We start from the raw sequence: 17,680 nt of genomic DNA on the forward strand, positions 1-17,680 counted from the left end.
TCATCGCGGTGCGCGGGCTTCTCATTGTCGTGGCTTCTCTTGTTGTGGAGCACAGGCTCTACACGCGCAGGCTCAGTAGTTGTGGCTCACAGGCTCAGTTGCTCCATGGCATGTGGGATCTTCCCAGACCAGGGCTCGAACCCGTGTCCTCTGCATTGGCAGGCAGATTCTTAACCACTGCGCCACCAGGGAAGCCCAGATTGGTTAGTTTTAAATCAATACTTTTTTCCCAGTAGGTTTTGGTTATTTCGGAAGTCCAAGTACCATGGAAATAAGGGTTTAGCGAATAAAATGAACTCTTGATGCTGCTGCTGTGGTAGTAAATCTAAGCTTCACATTTAATGGGGAAAATTCTCTAAGAGAGTCGAAAGATTAAAATTAATAAAACTTCTTGACATTTGTGTAAGTCTATAAAGATTCTATTGGTGTCAGTCAAATACTCTATGACCATTTTTAAGTAAGCCATTTTTAAAAAGGTCTAAAATTAATAAGGAAATGCAGTTAAATATCTTGTTAAGATCTCTTTACATGTATCTGTGTTTTATTTCATTTCAATTAATTGCCATGTTTATGATACTCTGAATTTATTCTGTTTAATTTACTTTAATATTTAAAATTTTATAATCCCAAACTGAGAGTTATAACCACATATAACGTACTTTTAGGACTTTGTTCAATTCAACACTGCCCTTACATAGAGAGAGAATCCACTAATACTTTTTCATTATTTCAAGTGTCTTGTGAGGTACACAGGTGGGTTATTTCACAAGTAACTGAATAGTAGTTCTGACAACAGTTAAGGGATCTTATTGTTAACTGATGAGCAGTGGTGTTTTGATGTTCATTGGTCAGCTTCAGTAGCAGTTAATTATGGGGCAGTTCTATCAGGAAACTCTTTTTCTTCCTATTTCTCTTTTGTGAGGCATTACAGCTCTAAACCCTCTCACTTGTAACTTTTTTCTTCCTCTGCCCTCAAAACACACAAAAGAGAAAAAGAGACCAGTTAAAAGATAAGTCTCTAACATTACAACCAAGTGGTATATTTAATGGCCAGTTGTGAAACTCAACTTCTGTGTGCACAGTCTTTGCTCAAGGAATAGTAACATGCTTATAGGTGGTACAACTGTAAATGGTCTGTTTCCAGATGATTTCTCATTCCTAAAGCTCTTAACAAGTGAGCGATTTTCAGAACACATCTGGCACATGCACCATCTTGCAGCAACTGGATTTTTTTTGAAAGATCACATGTTCTGGCCACAATAGTCAGTAGCAGCCTTCAAAGTACAACTGGTGATGAGAGATAAAAGACTTGAGGCTCCTCTGTTTAAAAGAGAGGAAGCTAAAAGAAAATTATAGCCATCCCTAAGTGTGGAAAAGGGTCTTATGGAAAGATTTATAGACCCTTGTTCCCCAAGGCCATTTCGTTTCCTAATGGGATTTTGTGTTCTCAGACAGGGAGTACAAAATGATGACAGCATTTAATAATAATAGTGAAGATGACGATAATAACGAAGAAAGCAAATGCAATTGTAAAAACAGAGGCACCTCACTAGAAAGCCAATTATCTTGGCACCCAGGATAATTTTGTCCGTAAATTGAAAATATAACAGAAATAAAGATCTTTCCTCTTTTGCTAACCAGTGGGGAGGGTAAGTCTTAGGATCTTGCTCTGTTACAGGCAAATGATGGGTATAACAATAGCTTTTGATAATACAAGGGCCCAAGAGACTAAATACAATTATAATGTAACATCAGGTTCACTCAAGTTGTCACAATACTTACAAATGGAGAGGATTTGCCAAAGAGAGATGTGGTTTCTTCCCGTGTAGTCATAGACCTGAGTAATTAGCAATAATGGTTCCAGCTTCCTATTCCAGTGTCCTTTCTCCAATTAAACCTTGTTTTCAAAGAAAGAGTTGTTGACAGGTTACTTAAAGCATTAATTCTGTTTTGTTTTTCTGTTTTTTTTGTTTTTACCCCTGGAGTTTATGGGAATTGTATAGAAGGGTTGGGAAAAGAGAGTAGATCACCCTTGAAGGCAAATAAAATAAATGATTGTAGTGTGTTGCCTGATGTGCTTGCTGGTCCTCTTGATCACTGCCAATGTCCAGAGGATCAGGAAAATTCAGAGGAGAAACTTACTTGCTTTTTTTTAAAAAAACAAAACTTACTGTACTAGAGAGGCGAGTAGCCAAAATACATTGTAGTATTGATTCGACGAATGTTAGAAGCAGTTGATACAGACACATTCAGACCCAGGGATGAAGCGTTTTGTCTTACCACTGGTTTGCTTTGGGTGCTGATCACAAGATGTCCCTTAGACAGAAGAATATTCAGTTTCACAGTGACATAGAAAACTTTGTTCCCTGACACTAGTGTTATAAAAGGGTGTTAGTGTGTTCAGGACCCTGCTTTAAATTGATAGCACTTTTTCAAGGTCAATAGGTGTAGTAGAACGAGCACTGGATTAGAAGTCACAAAACTTGGTTGTAATCCACCTATTGGGCTGGCCAAAATGTTCGTTCGGGTTTTTCTGTACCATCTCACCGGTCACTTAATAAATATTACCCACTGGCCACTTAATTTTATTTTGCTTCAGTTTCATCATCAGTAAAATGGAGATTAAAAAATGTGTTCTATTTTAGTCAGCTCTGGCTGCCATAACAAGGTACCATAGACTGGGTAGTTTAAGTAACAGGAATTTATTTATATATTTATTTATGGACGCTGGGAAATCCAAAATCAAGGTGCTGGCTGATTTGGTTTCCCTGTGAGGGTTCTTTTTTTTGGCTTGCAGCTGGCCACCTTCTCACTGTGTCTTCACATGGGAGGGGTGAAGGAGAAAGCAAGTTCTCTGGTGTCTTGTCTAAATAAGCACTCTAATCCCTTCATGAGAACCCCACCCTCATGACCTCATCTAAACCTGATTACTCCCAAAGACTGCATCTCTAAATACCATCACATGGGGGTTAGGACTTCAATATACGATTTCTTGGGGTGGGGGCACGTGTAGTCCATAGTACTTACTTGCCTTTCTCATGGCAGAACATACGAAATAAAGACTATGATAGAGCTACACAAAGATACATTAAGAGGTTAGAGTTATTGACTAATTTTTCCAATCTTATTCTCATATACCTTTCTATATAATAAAGTTTTGTTCTTTTAGCATGTTTATTTTGAGTTATTAATGTAAAACCAAATGAAAATAAAAGTTCTCTTGTTTCTAGCCTTTTGACAATTCACTCTTGTGTTGACCTTGTTAAATTTAAGTGTTATTTTATAACTTTTAATACTTATTTCCTTGCTTAACTTCGACCTTACCTTTAATTGACATAGCTATCACAATATATTACCTATTAACAGAAATTGGTAAGAGTGTGTTCATAGGATGAAGAACATTTTACACAATTGTATGGACGGATGTTACAGGTCATTTTTCTTTAAAATCAAATGTATATTTGAAAGTTGAGTTGGATTATCTTCAGTTTCTTAGAGTAGAGAAACTAAATGATGTAGTCTCTCTTTTTTTTTTCTTATAAATTCATTTATTTATTTATCCATTCCTGGCTGTGATGGGTCTTCGCTGCTGCACATGGGCCCTCCCCAGCCACGGCGAGCGGGGGCCACTCCTCGCTGCAGCGTGCGGGCCTCCCATTGCGGTGGCCTCTCCCGCTGCAGAGCACGGGCTCCAGGCGTGCGGGCTTCAGGCATGCAGGCAGTTGTGGCACACCGGCTCAGCAGTTGTGGCTCGTGGGCTTAGTTGCTCGAGCAGCATGTGGGATCCTCCCGGACCAGGGATTGAACCCGTGTGCCCTGCATTGGCAGGCAGACTCCCATCCACTGTGCCACCAGGGAAGTCCAAGGTAGTCTCTTTCTTTCAGTTTTGTTGAGATATAATTGACATATAACATTGTATTAATTTAAGGTATATAACATAATGATTGGATACATGTATGTATTGTGAAATGATTGCTACATTAATTTAGTTAATATCCATCATGAATGAGTTAGTCTTTTAAAAGTGTATGACATTTGTATTTTCTTCTTTGATTAGTACTCATCCTTGACACAGTCTTTCTGAATATTTGTGCAAAGAAAAGATGATCTTTATCACAGGGTATGTGTTTTCATTTTCTAAACAAAATAGAAATTTGTGAAAAAAGGTAGCAATGTGTCTAAAATAATTTAACTAGTTACACCATATTCTCTTCCTTTCTCCTGAAGAAAGGTATATATAATTCTCCCCCGTTTTCTTTATATTTATTGTTTTAAAGATCAAGTTGAAGTTTTGTTCATAAATATAGTTGCCCATTAGAAAAGATGGAAATTCTGCCTTCTGATTACCTAAGGAGGAAGTCTGCTCCCAGTTTAAGGAACAATGGCAGATTTTATAAGTCCTGTCATGTGACCTGCCTTGACAGGTGTTCTTGTTTGAAGCACTTAACTTCTAGGAGTTGTAAACATGCAGTTTTTCTTATTTGTCTTGGACAAAAATAATCCTCTGTAGAAAATCCATTACAAAATGATTTTGCATAGCCATTTAATGTTGAAGATTGCATTGCAAATCTTGGTAGGCCCATTGTTTTGGTAGTAAAGATATATCTTATTTTAGGCAGTAGAGGAGTTTGTGATCTATTGTAAATAATAGGAGCAACTAAGAATTGATTAGCTGCCATTGTAACAGCAGTGGGCTAGGAGTTTTTACTTTATTATATCAACTTAGCATTATCGCTTCTACGTGAGGTTCAGTGCCCTCACTCTGAGGAAACTAATGCTTAAGCGTTCTTCCCAAAAACATATATTAGTGAGCAATAGATTTGAGGTTCTTAAGCCTATAGTTTTGTCACTGTGGAGCACACCATTTAAAGAAACTTCATGTCTAGTGTGTGATTACTCAGTAAATCAGCTAAACATGTGCTTAGGGCATCAGCAAAAAGAAGCTAAAAATTTTTTTTAGTGAGGAGAATTTTGATATTCAAAAACAAGTCTTAAATTAAGGGAAAATTCAGAACCTCATTGGAATTCCCTGCACTTAGTTTTTGGCATACCTAGGGAGGGAAAAGGAAGATACCATAATCTCTTCAATCCTTAGGGCCTATGCAAATCTTAATCTAGCCCTGTTTATGGTGAATATTTTTTGTAAAGCACACAACCTTACCTAGTTTATATAGTCATCCTTGACTTGTATATTTGGGGGGTAAATCTGATTTTTTTTTTTTTTTTTTTTTTAAATACGAACTTAAAGCGAGCTGCAGCTCTGTTTTGTTGGACTTGATAAAATCTAGGGCTGTGTCAGCCTCATCTAGTAGCAGAGTGGCTTTTTGAGCAGTTAACATCTAGTTGAATTTTGTCCTGGTCAGCTTAGGTTAGTTTAAGGTCCATCCACCAAAACACAATTGTACATGCTTCATCAATGTTTTTATTTACTGGTAACCATGTTCTGTCAGGGTGCTTTCTTGCCAAATACTTGGAAGAGTACGCAGGGATACTACCTCTGGATAGAGCAGTAAGTTTCTATTTTTTCTCATGATGCAAACTCTTACGCTTTCTTAAAATTAAGATTCTTTCAAAAACATGTTTTTTGCCTGTATAAAAAAGAGAAGTGATCAACTTAATATCAGTGGTTTTCATTAATATCATTTGTTGAGCTTTTAAAATATAACCATGCCTGGCATCCCTACCCCACCCCACCAAACATTGAATCAGAATCTCCTCATGTGTCGAATCCACCCAGCTGGTTCTGATGAATATTCACAGCTCTGAATCTCTGAGCCTTTGGTCGGCGGTTCTCAAAAGTCTGGTTGACTCTCAGAACAGCATCAGCATCACCTAGGAACTTGTAAGAAATCCAGATTCTCATCACTATCCCAGGCTTAGAGAATCAGAAACCCTGGGAGGGTCTGCATTTTAACAAGTCTTCCAGTTGATTCTCTAATGCTCAAGAAAGTATGGGAATCACTCCTTTCAGTCATCTCAGAGGTCTCCTCAGCTCTCAAATTCTACAAGTCCTTGTCCTGATTGCAAAAAGCTTCCTGGACATTGGAATGTTCTGCCCATCATTCAACAGTTTATCCTCCTCCATCCACTTCTGTTGCTTTCAACTTTCCATTTTAATATTCTCATTGAATGAATGTGTCTTCTACTGTAAGCCTGCTCGAATGTTTGGTGGAAGAGTCAGGGTGTTAATGATAAACATTGCATAGAAAGCCTTTTTCTCCTGTTGTATTGCATTTTTTTTACTGTTTGCCAGTTTCCTGATGGTTAGCAACTGCGGCATTATTAACCTTGTTTATGGTTAAGAAACTAAAATAAGGCTGCCTCCAGATTTGGTTCGGGCATTGGCATGATGCTTGAGACAGATGGGTCACATTTAGCATGGGGTAGTTGGAGAGATGGCCACCGTCCTCTTGATCCTAATTAATGTCACTCTCAGCAAATAGCTCTGGCAGAACAGCTCCTTTAAGTCCAGTGCGACGCATACTGACCAGGCAGGATGGGGGTTAGAGCTCTCTCCGCTCGCTATAAGGAAACCTCTTTTTTTGGCTCCCAAATGGTTTCCAGAGCTATCAAAATAATACCATTTGCAGACACTTTTCATGGCTGAAAAGAGCAACTTCGAGAGGAAAAGGGAGTGCTCTGTGGACCACGGGAGAAATGTTTTGCAGCTGGGCATTGTACGTCGCTGCTGACTGCGTGCCCTTTCAGTTGTGTGACTCACCATAGTGACTGGACAGTGGAAAAGCCACTTGACAGAAATGAAGGGTACCTCCCACAGGCCTCTGTCCTTGTCCACCAGCTCTCCTTTGTGGGCCGCAAACAGCAGTGTGTAGGACATTGTACTGCAAATCTCAAGGCAATCTCGCAGTGGTGATGGGTTGGGGGGCCGCCTGCTGCTCATTAGAGATCCCGTCTGGCTCTTTTCCTGCAGGGTGAGTGGTAGATTACTGACACCTGTTTTCCCATCCAGCCTGGGGATGTGAAGTGTGCATTAGGAATGCCTGAAAGTGCTTCCTTGTGTCTGAGTCTGTGGAGCTTGGTGTTGCTTGGAGAGGGGGGAGTAGTGGGTTCAGTGCTGAGAGGGGAGATGAAAAAACCAGGGGTGAGAAACTGTAATACGAGCTGAACTGAGATTCTCATCCTCATGGAGTGGCTTCTGATTGTGCTGTTTGTTTGTCCTCCACGTGGCCGTGATAAACGTAGTCACCCACTGAGCAAAGTAGAAAGATGTTTCCTGTCCATGAGAAGACCTCAGATGTTTCTCAGATAACGTGAGTATGGGGACTTTCCTGGTGGCGCAGTGGTTAAGAATCCACCTGCCAATGCAGGGGACATGGGTTCGAGCCCTGGTCCAGGAAGATCCCACATTCCACGGAGCAACTAAGCCCGTGCATCACAACTACTGAGCCTGCGCTCTAGAGCCCATGAGCCACAACTACTGAGCCCATGTGCCACAACTACTGACCCTGCACTCTAGCCTGCAGGCCACAACTGTTGAGCCCACGTGCCACAGCTACTGAAGCCCATGCACCTAGAGCCCATGCTTCACAACAAGAGAAGCCACCGCAATGAGAAGCCCGCGCACTGCAACAAAGAGTAGCCCCCACTGGCTGCAACTAGAGAAAGCCCGGGCTCAGCAACGAAGACCCAATGCAGCCAGAAATAAATAAATTAATTAATTAAGAAAAACAAAACATGAGTATGTAGTTGAAACTATGAGCACATTAGAAATGGAATAGAAATGGTCCACTCTTTCAACCAAATTTATCAACATTAAGTTATTTTAAACTAAACTGGGCCTTAAATATGTAAGATTCAGGTGTGTGGATGGCATGATCAACTTCTCTGCACAGTTCTGTCCATGTGTTTTCTCTTCCCATCTTTACCTACTATAAAGTCTCATAAAAACTGGCAGATGGTGGACCAGAGGGCCTAATGTGCCTCCAGTCACAGATAAGAGAGCGCCTGCTGTATGCAATGCATGTTGCTGAGTACGAGGGAATAACAAGCAGCACAAGACAAATGCCCCAATCCTTGCTTTTTCAAGTGCTCGCAGGCTACTAGAAAGAAAAGACATACACATCGGAGGTAGAATGATACTGCTGCATATCTTCAAAGCAAACAGATTATCCATATTTTCAGTGGGTTTGGGGAAGGACGAGAACTCTGAGTTGATAGGTCAAGAAGGATGTGGAAGTTTATTCTGGGTACTGAAGGATGAAGGGAATGCATTGAGAGTAAGAGAGTGGGGTGTGTATATGATGCTCTTTCCCTGCATCAGTGTGCTGTGGAATTAAAGGGTTTTTTTTTTTTATTTTTGTTTTTTGTTTTTTTAAGTAGTGGGAACATTTTCCCCTGACTCATTTGTGGGACTTGGCCAGGTCTCCTATTTGTGAACTGGATGAATGGGGTTAGAGTTGGGTCATGGCCTTGGACCAGAGTGAAATTAACTGGCTCATAATGTGATTGAACTAATGACCTTGGCCTCATTACCACTATGTTTTAACCAGTTGAGTCAATCAAACATTGCAGAAAGGGTAATCAAGGTATCTTTCAGAAAGAGATCCAGATAGCAGTAAACATAGGCGTGGAATCAAAGCCAGGTTCTTGCCTCCTATAACACCCAGGTGTTTCCCTCTTTATCCCTGAGTTTTTATACTTGTTTCTGCATCTAATAAAAATATGATGGGCAAAATGAAAAGGACACTGACTCTCCTGTGTTAGTGTTTTTGACATAAGGCAATTTATAGCCATTTTTCTTACACAGTGTCAGACTGTTTCTGTGGGGTAAAATATGTTTGAGCAACAATAGTGGTTTTAATTTTAGACGTGTAGTGTCCTGTACATTTATTGATGATAACTTTTTCTTCTTTCAAGTCTGAACAACCCAGTCCTGCCAGCTCCAGCTCCAGCTCCAGCTCCACACCGTCCCAGACCAGGCAACAAGGTATCCACATCTCCTGGGCCAACTAGGAGACATTTTTCTCATATAACATCTTAATGAGTTGATTTATGGCCTATTTTCTACTGTTTTATTATTTGAATGATAACTTGGCTTTTATGCAGTTGTATTTATTTCCCCTAGGAATGCACTTGAGTATTGTTCTGTTGTATGAGGCTGACCTTTAGAAATCGCCCTTTTTCCAGTCCCTGCCATCAGAGTCCCATTTTACAAAGGGATTATAGACACAGCCCATTCCAGGGAGTTCCCAAAGGAAATACAATAGCAAAAGCTGGACTTGAGAGACTTTGACAGAGAGAAATAGGTTTTTAGTCTCCCTCCTGGACATCTTTCATTTTATTATTTTTCTACAGATTAGTAGACCTTTTTCTGTGGTGAGTGTTAATTTGCTGTCTTTAAAATATATTTTCTTCTACTCAACTCAAAATAAAGAAATTTAATAAAAAAATTTAAACTGGAACATTAAATATATGTTCCACTTTTTCATGTGTGGAAACTCTTCAAATGTGGGCCCCTTTTTTCTGTTTGTTTGGTTGGGTTTTTTTAACATGAAAAGTGAGATAGTGTCAAGAAGTAATTTGTTTCTGAGCATCATGTCACACATTGCCTTTTTCATTGACCACGTTGCATTCCTGATGGCCTTGTATGTTTTGAAAAGGATTAAATTGTTGTGTGTGTTCAGGCTAAGGCTAAGCTTCCAGGAAAAAATAAGACACTGTTCATTTTGGGTGTTCAGAGTTTGTGTTCCACTGACTTCCAAAGATAAAGGCCCATTATAAAAGCAGAGAAATTTGGGTTTTGCAGAATGTGAGATTACAGAGAGTCAATACTTATTTTAGAAGTGAGTTAATGATAGCTCAGATAGTCCTATCACAGATTAGACTTTAGGAATTGGCTAATCCAGAATGAAAGTGCCTCTCTCACTTTCTTGATTGCCTTTACAATCTCTTCTGTTAAGATTAGAAATATCTATTTTGTTTTCATCACATTTAGAGTAGTATGGTGAAAATAAGCCACGCTATGCATTTTTTTCTGTTTTTTTTTTTTTTTTCAATTCTAGAATAATCTGAATTGATTTTTCTCTCCCATCTAATACTGGACACTCTTTTGAATATTCTGGGCACCTGATTTATTACATGGTCTTATTTATGTAAATACATGCCAGTATTTTGCCAGGAATTTCTTAAAAAGTAAAATAAAATTGGCTACACAAAACTGTTGCAACAAGACCTTGTGTCCAAGATCAATATAAAATCAGAGATAGGACATTACACCATGGAATTGAAATACTTTATAATCTGAACTTGACTGAAATGCTTGCTTGACCTGAAATTGACCTTGAAATAAAAGGAACAGCTAAACCTTAATAGATCAAAAACTACCACACAAAGGCTGCATTGCTAAGAACAAGTTACAACCATGGTGATTTATTAGTCTCAACTTTTCAATACACGGATTAACCTAACAAAACATTCAATTTACTAACAGATCTTTCTTTTTAGGTGTGATTTTTCTTAGGGAAGAAAAATGCATAGAAAAAAATCCCTAGGAAATAGAGATTTTCTAAAGAACATTTTCGGGCATCTGTTATGAAAGCAATAGTGTTTTGGCAGAGGTTGCATTCCAGAAACTACCAAATTTGTCATGTAAATTGTATAAATATATATGATAGTGGTAATTTTTAACCAGTGCTCTGTGCTGGTGAGCATTCCTCTGTGTCTGATGTGGCTAAGTGTGTTTGATTGCCTGTGGTTCGTGGTCATTACTCAGGTCCTTTAAGGTCTATAATGAAAGATCTGCATTCCGATGACAATGAGGAGGAATCAGATGAGGCAGAGGATAATGACAATGACTCCGAAATGGAGAGACCTGTAAATAGAGGAGGCAGCCGAAGTCGCAGGTGAGTGTCTTGGAAGGAATGAGGTTCCCTGTAATGGAATCACACCTTTTCACTCCGCCTAATAGTATAACCACAGCCAAAGTGTGAAACACCAAAAACAATGGCAGTAATGGTCACATGCAAAAGTGTGAAACGCCAAAAACAATAGCAGTAAGTGGTCACATTCGTTTTTTAAGTTGCAGCACCTTGGCATGCTTACGCAACTTCTCCAGGGAACTATTTATTCTTTTTTCTCAGAAAGGAAAGGCTTTTCCTCCATAAATTTTATAGGAAAGAAGTCCTAGTAGAAGTCTTTGCTCTTCAAAGTAAATGCCAAGGTGGCAGGACTGGCTGCTGAAATTAACTCTGCTTTCATTTGAAGAATTTGTGTAGATCCATTGCTGTAGGTAGCTCAGAATCTGAGGAAATGTGTTTGCTGTTTGTAGTTAGAAATGCATAATTGGCTTCAATGAATTATGTGTGTGACCTAATTAAAACCAGGATCACCTGTGTGTTTTCCAGAAAATAAATTCCTTTTAAGTGTGCTGACAGTTAGGTTCCTTAAGTAGCTTTAATGCGGTGAGGCATAATTCTACATTATAAGATGGTAATTCATGTCACTTATAATTAATAGTCAACTTGAAATTGCCTTGATGATTTTATTTCTTTATCATGAGGAAAACAAATGGTCATGCTTACTTTAATGCGTTTTGAGTAGAAAAAGTATGAATCTATTTGAACTTAAAAATTACATTTATAATATATTGCGTTAAATCTTTTCCCATTATCTATTACCCTAAAATTCCTATAAAGAATGCGATCTTAACCCATACTGGACAGACCATATGTTTGCTAATTGGTAATTCCTTCGTGTCCTTTGAGAAGAGGCTCCTTAGAGTATATGCCCTATCCAATCTCTCAGCGATTCTTCCTTATGGCCGTACTCAATATCTCTTTCTCCGCCTTGTCTCCCAAACTCACCCATCTGTATTCCTTTTAAATAGGAGAAAATGAGGAACCTTACGGCTTTGGCCTTATAATGTTTCCCTTTAGAAGTCTTTAATCTGACAAGAAGGAAACTGTTAGGGCAAAAAAAACCTAAAAATGGACTGAAACTTGTAGGTGAGGAGCATCTTTATAACAACCAACATCCTGACCACTGGCTGCTCTTACATGTAGCTGGTGAAAAATGCATGATGCTTAGACATTTATTTAGACACTTTCCCAAGTTATTGTTACATAGAAGATCTCGATATTCTGTGATGAGCTGTGGCCTGCCCCCTTCCTGCCCCGTCCCCTGAATCAATATGGGTCAGATGGTACACGTTTGTGAGTTGGCCGATGTGATGCACAGTTGTTGGAAAGGCTTTTCTCCCCTCCTGACATGTGCTGTAGCACAGTCCCCGCCAGCATAACATTTGATCTTCATTGCACTTGTGAAGTCTCAACTGTTTAGTCAGTTTAAATACTCAGCCACTTCAGTCAAGAAGCATTTTAAAGCAGTGCTTCAACTGAACACTTCATTAATGCAATTTAGTTAAGAAAAACAAGTTCCATCAGTTTTTGCTAAAAGGATGTCCCAGTGTATCCTTTTCATTTCCTGTCTTGTATCTTGTCTCTCTGAATATATTATGGAGCTGGAATGTGATTGCCTATTTAGGGCAAAAGAAAAACTATCCTGATTTCTAAAGCATCTTCTGTTTCTGAGAAGAATATTATATTAGGTTACTGTATAACCAAGGAGAGGGAGCAAACACTGAAGGACATTTCTAAAAGAGGGCATACGTTCAACAGAGTAGAATAAAGAAATATCTCCTATTCTGGCTAAAAGAAAATTCCATTTTGTTCTGAAAGGGAAAAAATTGGGGAGGAGGTGATATTTTTATTATCTTTCATTGTTGAAAGATATTGTATTTTTCTAAAGCAGTTATCCCAAACACACTGTCTCTTCATGTTGCTGTGGTGTATTTCCAGTGAATTGTTGTATCAGAACTAGGGTCAGCTTTGCATCATTACACTATGGAAATGATTGGTGATGGGTCTATCGTATTGGGCTTCACACATCCCATCTTCAGATGTCACCCTGAGCTGTCAGTCCTGCAGGGCTGTGGTCCGCATTCTTCTTAGCAGTTATTTCCACTCCTGCAGCCTGTATTTTAGCCATATTTGTAAAAATTTCACCTGTAGCAAATAGGCTGGGGGAAAGGAGAAAAAGGTAGTAACCTGTGAACTGTCTAATTTTGCTAACCTGCAAGCTTGGGTGACCTGCTTATGATAGTAGGTGGATGGAGCTGGAACAGGGAGATGAATGAATAAATGAAGCCAGTAAGATATACTGGCTGGGCACCAGCTTCAGGTCCCATTGCTTGGGTTTGAATCCTAGAACCTCCACTCTTACCTCTGTGACGCTAGGTAAGTGACCTAGTCTTTCGAGGTCTCAGTTTCCTCATCTGTGAAATGGGGATTAGTAAATGAGAAGTAGTGGGTAAAACACTTAACCCTATTCCAGATACAAAGTAAAACGCCAATACATGGTAGCGGTTATATGAGTTAAGACAAGTTCACAGTGACTAGTGTTTGGATTCCTTACTCTCTGCCCTTAATTCTTTGGATATTTCAGGAACTGTCTGTAATGACGCATATGACTTCTCTGTTTCTTTTCAGAGTTAGCTTAAGTGATGGCAGCGATAGTGAAAGCAGTTCTGCTTCCTCACCCCTACATCACGAACCGCCACCACCCTTATTAAAAACCAACAACAACCAGGTAAGTTGCTGGGTTTGCACTTCTCAAGATTCTGCAGAACTAGAGGTTGATCATTTTTACTAAGCATGCAAAACTTTTCACCCCTTGAGTTTTAAACAAAGTCTCCCTTGATAGCAAATAAGTGGGAATCTACAGCCTTAGGAATAAACACATAGTTAGGGTAAAAGAACTTCTGTTGTCATGAAAAGTATGTTCCGTTGGATGGGTTAATTAATTAGATGCAGGACTGGATGGTGACAAAAAGTGTTGCCCATTTACTCCTGATTTCTATATATTTTCCCCCTCAGTTGTAAGTAGGCTGTTAAGTGAATAAGAAAGAATATGACTTTTGGAGCTAATATAAAGCCTGGTTCTTTGTTTTACTAATTTACAGTAATTTATTGGTGGGAAAATAACTTTTAACTTATCCTCAGTTTCCTCATTTGTAAATGGGGATATTAATATCTACCTTGCTGGTTACTGGGAGGATGACAAAAAATATATGTAAAGGGCATGAGGCATTGTTCATACCTTGTTGGCAAACAGTTAATGATAGATGGTTATTATTATAGGTGCCCTGCCTCTGTGTGCTCATCCAGGAAAAAGAATTATCACTTGGGATTGTAAGGAATAGTTTATAAAATACACAGTAAACAGTGGTCATTATCATTGCTGTTATAAATCAAGGTAAAGGAAAGCTGATGAATTTGATGATCAACTCAGAATATAGTTATTTGGATAAGGTCTAGGCAGAACTTCGAAAGCTGTGATAAAGAGCTTTTGTTAAACAAATGATTATTTTAAATACTTGCTAAAATAAACTATTTTCAAGTATTGTAAAACCGTCATTATGCATTGAATTGATATTCTATTACCATGTTATTCTTATTTCTTTGTTTAGACAGATTCCACATGACCTCTACAATAATTGCTTAATTCAAGTTACTGTATGAATGTTAACTTGAAAATAAAGGAAATGTGGTTTTGTAAAATTATTCTGTTTCACAGGTGTCCTACCTGTGATTTTAAATAGACTTGCCCTTGAATTTGTGATCTCTGTTTTATGGGGAAACTGTGATTTTATAGCTGAAGCCTTTTTCATTTTAAATTTTGTGTAAAGCATAAGCAAAAATCTCTCAAAATTTAAAATTCCTCATTTATAAAGTTTTATCTACAACTTAAAGCCTCCATTATTAAGTAGAAATAATATCAGTGTTCTTTACCTCACCAGTTACAGTTCAACTGCAATTTCTCTGTGACTGCAGGCCCAACCTCATCATCCATTACAGACTGGCCATTCAAGGAGGTGTGCATTCTTCTTCCTTATCCTAACTCCCCGAAGCCCATGTGTTTCCCCACCTCCAGTGCCAGCCATGCCCATGGCCCAGCCAGCTTTCACCTCCAGTGTGGCTCCAAGTCAGGCGTTTCGGGGGAAAGTAAGGACAATGGGCATAACCGTTACTGCCACTCAGTTGAGAAGAGCCCTGGGCTGGCTAACTAGATTACTTGGGTTTCTTATATTTATAAGTGTGTGCTTCAGTACGAGCCGGCAAAAGAATAGCATTCAGACCTCGAATATTATTTTTATATCCAGTTTAAACCTATATAGGCCTAATTTCTGCTTCCAGTGGGTGGTATGTTAAAATTAGGATACTTCCTGGGCAGTGGCAGTGCCAGGAGTGAAGAGCGTTAGGGTGTGCTTTTGTACCCCACAGTAGTCTCCTTCAGCATATTTTCCAGTCAGGGTTAAGACTGTGCTTGCTAAATAAATGCAGCTCCAACAAGCCCCCACCTTGCCCTGAAGACGGAACTGCCCCTAATCCCTTCCTGACGGGCAGTCTTGAGCTGGCCCTGGTTTCAGGGAAAGGTTTAGAGTCTTTGTCAGACTTTTTTTATTAACCTGTCTAGCAGAATGAAAACAAAAACAAAGGGTATCATCTATCTAGAAAGGGTAAAAATTACTTTATCCAATTAAATAGCATACCACTAGTTCCTTGGCATATGTTTATTTGACAGATGTAGCTTCACACATGTGAATCATCAATCTGTCAGGAGTACTCAGTTATATGTCACTTTCTCCATACACCTATAAGCATAATAAGGAGGTCCATATGCTTTCACTTTTAACTAGTTTAGGGTAGGAAATAAATGTACCACAGGGTGCTTTCCTCTTTGGACCTATGTCTTAGGACTGGAGTGTGCTTTTTAGTCGTGTGTGTGTGTGTGTGTGTGTGTGTGTGTGTGTGTGAGATAGTGATGATGATGATGATCTGAAATTTCACATAAAATAGATGAAAACATACTGGGAAGGTCAAACTCTGACATGAGAAGACTCTTGAGTTTTCTTCTTCCATATCCCTTGGCTGTTCTCTGTCTGTAGGTTGATAATGGTCTCTCAAGTTTCTGTAAATTATCAGACAAAGCTGTGTTTTCCTTACCTTTTCTCAATCTTCTAGGGACTAGGGAAGAGAGAAAGTGCTAATTGAGTCAAACATTTTCTAACTCTTGGAAAAAAGTGAGCAGAGAGTGAGCCACATGTCAACAAAGCAAGTAATTAACCTGAGTATTGTTAGGAGCTACTAGTGATCATTAACATGAAAGACCCATCAGTAGAGAACCCATCTGCTGAATAATTGAGTTGTCAGTCCTCACAAAGGAATACAGAAAAATAATAATCTTGAAATTTTGATTCTCAAGCCATATCCTCAGATTAAGGAGAGAAGTGCAACTCATCACAGTTCTATTTTCAGAGACTACCACGTGCATAAATGGTGCATCTCAGCAGTCTGGGTGGCTTTTTCTTCCCATACAGCTTAATAGGGAATAATAACGCTGTGCCATTTTAACCAAAGATTTTTTTTTTTTTTTTTTTACTTCAAACCTTGTTATGTGAATTTCAAACAAAATCAAAATTCCAGATCCTTTTTGGCTGAAAGTGTAGAAGGGAGGGAGGTGAGGGGGCCTTAAAGGAAGGAAGCGATCCATGGGACCTGAGTTACTATTCAGAATATCATAAATCACCTATCAGCCTGCAAGGCATGTTGAATGAAATAAAAGAGTCTATCCAGTTAAACTGGTTTGAAATCAGCCCGTGGAAGACAAGGTGCCGTACTTTTCTATTCTGGAGTCGTTTCCTTAAAGATAAGAAATGATCATAAATAAAACAATTGTCTTCAGCATGGCTCGGCTCTCAGAATGAGGTTTTGACAAAGCTGTTTATTTTGGAGCAGGGAGAGATCAAAGCAGGAAGATTAACTGAGCCCTCTCTGGGCAGCCACTCAGTAACTCGAGGCGGATCACTGACACCCGGGGCTTTTGTTCCTGCCACTGCAGCTTCAGAAGAAAGAAACTAGGATTTCAATGTATTTGGGCCTTCTGTGCTGTAGCACTCACGGAATGTGTAGGGTGGGACTTCAGCGCCCTGAATGTTCTGTCTATTTTCTGCTTTGAAGAGAAGGTGGTGGAACTCTCTCAACCTAGTTAACAGCTCTATATGGCAAATAGAGAGTTCTCAGTCACTTGGCCCCCAGAGGGCAGTGACTTGGGGCCTGGAATGGAGGGGGGCATTCTGGGGTGGGATATGATGGGAACAAAATTCCGTTTTCTAATGCACAAGGCAGGCAGCCACTGTTTTTCCCTCTTGCCTGAAATCGCAGCAGATCTGCTCTGCTTGGGCCCAGCCCCAGATCTGAGTTGGTGAGGAGTGCCATCTACTGACCTACTTACTCCTAGGTCTCAGCGCCGGTGTTCCCTTGAGGTCTCATTTTCAACAATAGAGAAGGAAATTCTGAATGTAGTGGGGTGTTTGGTTTCCTTTACAGTGAAGCATGTTAAAAACTATTGCTTTGCCTCTGCGATTAAGTAATTTCCTTGTGTTGCCAGAAGTATTGTATTTGAAGTTAGCCTGGTCACATTGGTCTTCTGGTTATCTTAATGTTAAAAATGAGGAAATAAAGGCTATTCTCAGGCAAGATTCTGTTAGGAGCTCACTTCTTACTTACACATTTTCCTAAATTCAAAGGAATATGTACCTTTAGAGAAGTATTTGGTCTTTTCTAGAATGTCATCCTCAATGGGTAAAATGTTTATTAGTAGT

At 39.3% G+C, this 17,680-nt stretch overlaps 1 protein-coding gene across 3 annotated transcripts in view; it reads left to right on the forward strand.

The window, feature by feature from the left end:
• Positions 1–17,680, forward strand: part of MLLT3 (MLLT3 super elongation complex subunit) — a 250,549-nt gene that overhangs the window by 222,943 nt on the left and 9,926 nt on the right. For 2 of the 3 annotated variants that reach the window (XM_059924651.1, XM_059924652.1), the window contains exons 6-9: positions 8,878–8,947; positions 10,733–10,862; positions 13,506–13,605; positions 14,816–14,890. In XM_059924651.1, the coding sequence (XP_059780634.1) occupies positions 8,878–8,947; positions 10,733–10,862; positions 13,506–13,605; positions 14,816–14,890 (375 nt within the window). The remainder of the gene's footprint in view (positions 1–8,877; positions 8,948–10,732; positions 10,863–13,505; positions 13,606–14,815; positions 14,891–17,680) is intronic. The other variant, XM_059924653.1, reaches the window with a different exon arrangement.

This window comes from Balaenoptera ricei, chromosome 6, assembly GCF_028023285.1.
Source record: "Balaenoptera ricei isolate mBalRic1 chromosome 6, mBalRic1.hap2, whole genome shotgun sequence".
Lineage (NCBI taxonomy): Eukaryota > Metazoa > Chordata > Mammalia > Artiodactyla > Balaenopteridae > Balaenoptera > Balaenoptera ricei.